Genomic DNA, 6,546 nt, shown 5'->3' with positions numbered 1-6,546 from the left:
ATGAATATCACAAAGACAATAATCTAACATACAACTCCTACTGGTGGGCCGACATTGTGGCCTTAGACCCATCGTTACTGGAAGGTAACTCACCTTGTAAATTGCGTTTCGAATCTCGCAGAGGGAATCTCTAACAACTGCTCTGATGGCTTCCGGCTATCAGAGACACATAACACTTAATTAGAGGTTGATAACTACTCTTAGGGTAAAATAACCATTTTACCCCTGGCCAAAGTCAATATCCGGATCAAAGTCAACTTCCAGTTGACCTGACTCGCCGAGTTGGGCCGCCAACTCACCGAGTCCTTATCCTTTCATCTGAGCCCCACCCAACTCTACCCGTCGAGTTTAGCAATGACTCGACAAGTTCTCCTTCTAGAATGACATCAAATGAACCTTCATCTGACTCGCCGAGTTGTATGAACAACTTGTCGAGTTCACCTTCATCATATGAACATGTCCAGTCTGCAACTCGCCGAGTTGTATGAACAACTCGTCGAGTCTATCTTAAAGGGTTGGGAGGTTGTCTTGGACTCGTCGAGTCTGTTTATACACTCGCCAAGTCCTATGATTTCCAGGTCCAAAACAAACCCTTAGCAGGCTGAGTGTTCCTTCCACTCAACCGAAACTGTTTCCAGAAGACAATTTTGGGGAAAAAGCGTCCCGACTCACCGAGACACTCCAATGACTCGCCGAGTCCCTCTTTGTTCAACTTCATACATTCGATTATCAGGGGTCTTAACACATCAAGACTATAGATCTAGTCCCTTAATGTCAATTTTGCACGTAAAGTTTCCAACTTGGTGCACATGCAAGGAGTCTTTGGCCCAAAAAGCTATCAAAAGTGATCTAGTGGATGCATGGGGCCCTAATGGCCATAAGGTTGGCACCTTTATGCCATGAGGCCCCTCCCATGACTCAGATCTGAAGTAGTAGCCCATGAATCACTTAACAATCCTGAAAATGGCTTAAAAACCTTAAATGCACCCAAAAATCTAAACCTTAAAGATGATTAAGCAAATGGAAGACCAAGACAGGGGTATTTACCTGGATTAGGCTGAAGATGGTACTAGATCTTTGAATCCCCAAGCCCCAATTCGAACTCTCAAGTTTCCTTTTTCTTCTCAACCTTCACAAGTCACCAAATGCACCAAAAGGACGTTAGATCTTCACAAAAACGATTAGGGTTTCGATATGAGGTGTTCTGAGAGCACAAGGGACGATGAAGGCTGAATAAGTGGTTTAAATAGGGTGCAAACCCTCATATTCAGGGTTTTACTCGCACAACACCTACTTGCTGAGTTAGTCTACTGACTCGTCGATTAGGTTACTTAAAATGTCTGCGGATCCCAACTCTACTCGACGAGTCGGGCCTCCAACTCGTCGAGTCTCAGAGAAAAATATAAGAATACTTCGAATTAAATGCATACAGGGATCGGGTGCAACATATACCTAACATCATTCCATGTATAGACCTTATGCATTTTGTTTTTCATACCTTAGGTCTATATGAATCAACATCATAGGTAATAACTTACATATTTGTTTACTTTCGGCACCAGACAAGCCATTGCCACCAAATGGTTTTCCCCAACAAATCGACTAACATCACTTTCCACAACATGATTACCAACAAACAATTGTACTTTATTATGAGACATACTAGTTACAATATTAACAAAAATTTCGACATCACTGTTATTACTATACTGCATAACTATCTTTGATAAACACATTAAAAAGTTAACCACATTTGATTACTATATAACTTGGACTTCGCCACCAAGTTAATCAACGCCATAAAGTTGATATAATTGGTTAAATCCACTCCATAAGATGCGTAATCTAGACTCATACAACTATTTATTCACTCTCAATATCCTCTGCTATCGCAAAGTTGCAATCATTTGACATCATCATGATAGTACCGAAACATACCACTTGCTTGAGGAGTAAGAGGTTTTATCAATGGTCTCAAAGATTCCATTATACTTGTAAAAGATGGCCGCTTCCACGGCTCCCTGCAATATATATCAACTTTTCATCAAGACATGACAAGACACAACAGGTTGTACTGTATTGATGTTGATCTGATAGGACTGGGATAGGGACTGAACTGGACTGGGACAGGACAAGAGACAAACACACAATAGATTGTACCGTTTCCATGGGTCATTGCCGAAATGAAAAAGATGGGACAGTCTCTAGTCTCTTGTTTGTGTACAAAAGACAAAAATAGCCCTATATAGTCTACATGAAATGGCATTGAACTCACTTTGCCCAACAAGCTTCTATCAAGGCTGCTATTTGACGATTTACATTATGAGGGATCTCAAGCCTTTTGTGTCTATACCCTACTGCTGCCACAACCTATAAACCAAAAATATATATAATAAAAAAAATGTTGGAGTAATTTAGTTTTTAATAAAGATTAAAGATTAATAAATGGCACAAACCTGAGCAGCATTTAGATTACTCCAAGGTTCTTGTAAAGTAATAAGCTCCCACAAAATAACACCAAAACTATACACATCTGATTTTTCATTTGATGGTTCATCGTTTAACACCTCTGGTGCCATCCATTGTGGCTGTTATAAATATAATTTATAATTAATACACAAACAGTTTACAAAAATAGAAATAGAGTCGAGTAAAAAAGAACTCACTGTTCCAGCTGCAGACTTGGATGAAAGAAATGTATTTGCTTTCAATCGAGATAAGCCAAAATCAGATACCTGATTAACGAATCAGAATAAATAATATATTCTATATAATTTATTACCTAAAATTGCATCACAAGTTTACCTTCACTGTATAATTTTTGTCAACTAAAAGATTGGGGGATTTTAAATCTCGATGAACAATGGGAGGATTGCGTTTATGAAGATAATTCATTCCTTTTGCCTATATATATAAAAAAAAGGAGACATTAATCATTATCATTATATTGTTTATAAACAGCATAGAATTTAATTTACCACATCAAAAGCCATCTTGAGGCGATGTCGCTCATCCAAGATCTTTTTTGGACCAGGTTTGTGTAAAAGCCTAAATAAACTACCTCTGTAATTCAATATAAATAAAACCATAAAGTTAGGTTATTGTACATTTTATAAAAAATCTGTGATAAAAATAAAATCGGACCTTGATAAATATTCAGTGACAATCGACATATTTGGAGGCTCAGTGACAACACCCATAAAAAGAACAATATTTGGATGCTGCAGGCGTCTCATTATTGCAACCTATAAAACAAAGAGTAGCATAAAAGTCATAAAAACAATTTCAAGAAAAATAAATATTAAAAAAAAAAAAAAATACCTCCCGCCAGAATTCGTTGAATTTTCCCGGATGAAAATCTTGTTCTAAGAACACAGACTTCACAGCAACATCCTGGAATTTAGAATTATAAAGAAAAATTACACGTTTAATAAAAAATAAAAAAATAACGACTGAGTTACTACTTACTTCACCATTCCATTCAGCACGATGAACAGTACCAAAAGAACCTGCCCCGATTTTCTCTTTTAAAACCATATCAGTCCATGGAATGTCAAAAACATCTGCATTAAGAGTATGTTGTAAAGGGGCATTTTCGACCATTCTTGTTGGATTAAATTCATTGTTGTTCACTAGACCAGACATATTGATATCAACATCATGTCTATCAGATTGTTGAGGATGAACTGCATCCCCTACACCTCCATCACCTACAAACAAGAAAAGAAGAATACACTTAAATCTTCAATGTTTTGAAGCAATTTGTATAGTTGAAGCATTTATAAGAATCTTTACCAGTAGGTGGATCTTCAAATACCAGATTTAATGATTCAGAGTCTTGAAAGTAGTGTTTGGCAATTGACTCAAAGTCAACTGTGGAGTCAATATGTGTAGAACGTGGAAACCGAAGTGGTGAAAAGATTGAGATGGAAGATGGACCATTTATTAGAGAGTCAGGTTCATAGAGGCAACCAGGGTTTCCAATTAGATCAACAAGCACCTCCCTAAAAATAAAAGAATTGGACATCAGTTTCACATAAGTGAGTAATCTGAAAGCATCAAAGCAATGAATTCCCATGTTTGTTTACTTGTCAATGCCCATACGAACAAGGCAAGATGAAGCATCATCTCTTCTGCAATATTTGCAACCTTTAGCTATTCGACATGGTAAACCAATGGTCTCAGCTAAGACCTGTATAAGTCATAAGAAAGTTTACATAATAAGACATCCGTTTGATTCTAATAAAAGTCCAACACTACAACAGAAACATACTTTAAATAGTATAGCTCGATGTCTGCAAAGGCCAATAGAGAGTCTACCAATGGGAAGTAGAATAGATCCTAGATGTTTCTTGAGGTCATCACTGAACTTCTTCCACAATGGAACCAACTCATTTTCTCCTGTTGAAGCTACACCTCTTGTGAAGGAAAGAAATTTCGTCTATAAGATAGTATAGAAGATATGCCAAAGCTTTTATGAAGTACATAATGAGCTGAATACTCACCCCATTTGATTGCAAACAAGCTTTGCAAGTTGCTCAACAACTTCGGTTGTGGTTAAGCTATTAGAATAAATGCTATGAGTTTGGTTCTGTAGTTGCATGAGGCTAGGATCACCAATTCTGTCAATGACGATTGCTTCAAATGCAGATTCAGTCGCAGAATTAACAACTTTTAGAGACTCCAGTGATGGAATTCGTCCACTCTCTTGAGGATTACTGCATACTGACCATACGTATGGATCCATTCCATGAATAAAGTAAAATCCATCTGGGACCTTGTCAAAGTAAGATAAGCAACCATTTGCCTGATACAAAATTACTCATAGAGTATGAGTACAGCCAGTTATCAAGTTGTATCATAGTGCTATTGAGTAGGATGTACAAAAGGACATACCCAGAATCGATGTGATAGAGCTTCTGCAGAAGACACAGATGCAGCTTCAACAGACACATGGTCTAGTAAATTAGGATCATCCGCGCAAGTAGCTTCTGATGAAAGCCGCAGCGCCAAAGCCAACTGCAATTGATAACCCTCCTCCGTTTGTTGTGCCCAACTTTTCAACGAAGAATACATTCCACCAACAACAACACCACCGCCCGCCTCCGTCATCTCCCACCTCAACGCCTCGCAATCACCGGCATCAGGCAAATGAATGTAAGCATCATGATCGCCACCACCACTGCTCGTCGCAGCTGACAAGGACGGACCGAAGCAATCACCAGATAAAGAGCTTTCAGCATAGCTACTCCCACTCGATTGTCTCTGTAAGCCACCAATTGGCGCGGGAAATGGCAACTGCCAATTCTGCTGCATCCTCTGATCGGTAGTCAAGTTTATCAAGTCCCAATCAAATCCTCCTCTTTCGCTCTTCTTCGGTAACTCGTATCCAACTCTACCAGTTCCGCCGGAAAACTTCGCCGGAAGAGTATGTTGGAGGTTGTCGTCGGGAATTTGAGTCAATAAAGTGTAATTCGATCGTCCAGCAGGTATTTCCATGAACAAAACTCAGTGACTTTACGCTACTCAACCCTTAAAAGTTACAATGGAGATTCTCTGTGAAGACGACAGAATTTTGTTTCCGTTATTGTGGGGGAAAGGGGGGATGTTTCGAAGGGCAAAATCGTAAAATCAAGGGTCTTACGATCCTTGGATCATTTATGAGTCAGTGCAAAGAATTTTGCGTTCATTCAAAAGGGCTAAAGGGGATGTTTCAAAGGGTAAAAACGTAAAAGTACCCGTTTGAAAAGAGTTGAAACATCATGTTGGCGTCCCACAAACCTTGTTAAATTTTTAAATACAGCTGATTCATACACGTTTTATATATATATATATATATATATATATATATATATATATATATATATATATATATATATATATATATATATATATATATATATATATATATATATATATATAGATTTAGGTTCATTTGAGACCATTCTAATTTTGTGAGACCGTGAGACCAAATCTAAAAATAATTTTAAAATGCAAAATAAATGGAAAAATCCAAAAATTCTTTTTTTAAATATTATTTTCGGAACTTGAATTAACTAAAAAAAATATAAAAATATATAAAAAAAAATATAAAAATTCCGTTTTTTTTTTTAAAAATACGTGAAATATTCTAAATAGAATATTATACTGACATATTTTAAAAAATAATTTTAAAATGCAAAATAAATGGAAAAATCTAAAAATTTTTTTTTTAAATATTATTTTCGGAACTTGAATTAACTAAAAAAATTAAAAAAAAAATAAAAAAAAATTCTATTTTTTTTGAAAAATACGTGAAATATTCTAAATAGAATATTACACTGTACATATTCTAAAAATAATTTTAAAATGCAAAATAAATGGAAAAATCAAAAAAAAAAATTTAAATATTTTTTTCTGAACATGAATTAACTAAAAAAATAAAAATAAATAAAAAAAATAATAAATAAATAAAAAAATGCATCTCACGGTCTCACAAAATATAGGTGGTCTCAAATGAACCTAACCCTATATATATATATATATATATATATATATATATATATA

The 6,546-nt window shown here is 35.9% G+C and overlaps 1 protein-coding gene across 1 annotated transcript; it reads right to left on the bottom strand.

Annotated features, from left to right (window-relative positions):
- Nucleotides 1-1,626: 1,626 nt before the first annotated feature.
- On the bottom strand, nucleotides 1,627-5,639 carry LOC145033855 (serine/threonine-protein kinase CTR1-like). Its single transcript, XM_078982358.1, has 14 exons — nucleotides 4,897-5,639; nucleotides 4,506-4,807; nucleotides 4,274-4,418; nucleotides 4,089-4,192; nucleotides 3,796-4,004; nucleotides 3,469-3,710; nucleotides 3,322-3,393; nucleotides 3,145-3,245; nucleotides 2,979-3,063; nucleotides 2,806-2,904; nucleotides 2,667-2,735; nucleotides 2,457-2,588; nucleotides 2,276-2,370; nucleotides 1,627-2,021 (listed from the first exon to the last, which is right to left on the bottom strand). Exons 1-14 carry the CDS (start codon nucleotides 5,497-5,499, stop codon nucleotides 1,904-1,906), a joined length of 2,376 nt encoding a protein of 791 aa, XP_078838484.1. The 5' UTR covers nucleotides 5,500-5,639; the 3' UTR covers nucleotides 1,627-1,903.
- Nucleotides 5,640-6,546: the final 907 nt, after the last annotated feature.

This window comes from Lactuca saligna, chromosome 1 (assembly GCF_052625555.1).
Source record: "Lactuca saligna cultivar CGN05327 chromosome 1, ASM5262555v1, whole genome shotgun sequence".
NCBI lineage: Eukaryota > Viridiplantae > Streptophyta > Magnoliopsida > Asterales > Asteraceae > Lactuca > Lactuca saligna.
This window is presented reverse-complemented; position numbering and strand designations above follow the sequence as displayed.

What these genes read in the sequence shown, in the direction of transcription:
- LOC145033855 (XM_078982358.1), bottom strand. Translation starts at nt 5,499, where the DNA reads ATGGAAATACCTGCTGGACGATCGAATTACACTTTATTGACTCAAATT. An exon ending in ATCGAGCTATACTATTTAAA is followed by an intron (nt 4,193 to 4,273) that starts GTATGTTTCTGT and finishes TGACTTATACAG; the next exon opens with GTCTTAGCTGAGACCATTGG. An exon ending in GTTCGTATGGGCATTGACAA is followed by an intron (nt 4,005 to 4,088) that starts GTAAACAAACAT and finishes TTTTATTTTTAG; the next exon opens with GGAGGTGCTTGTTGATCTAA.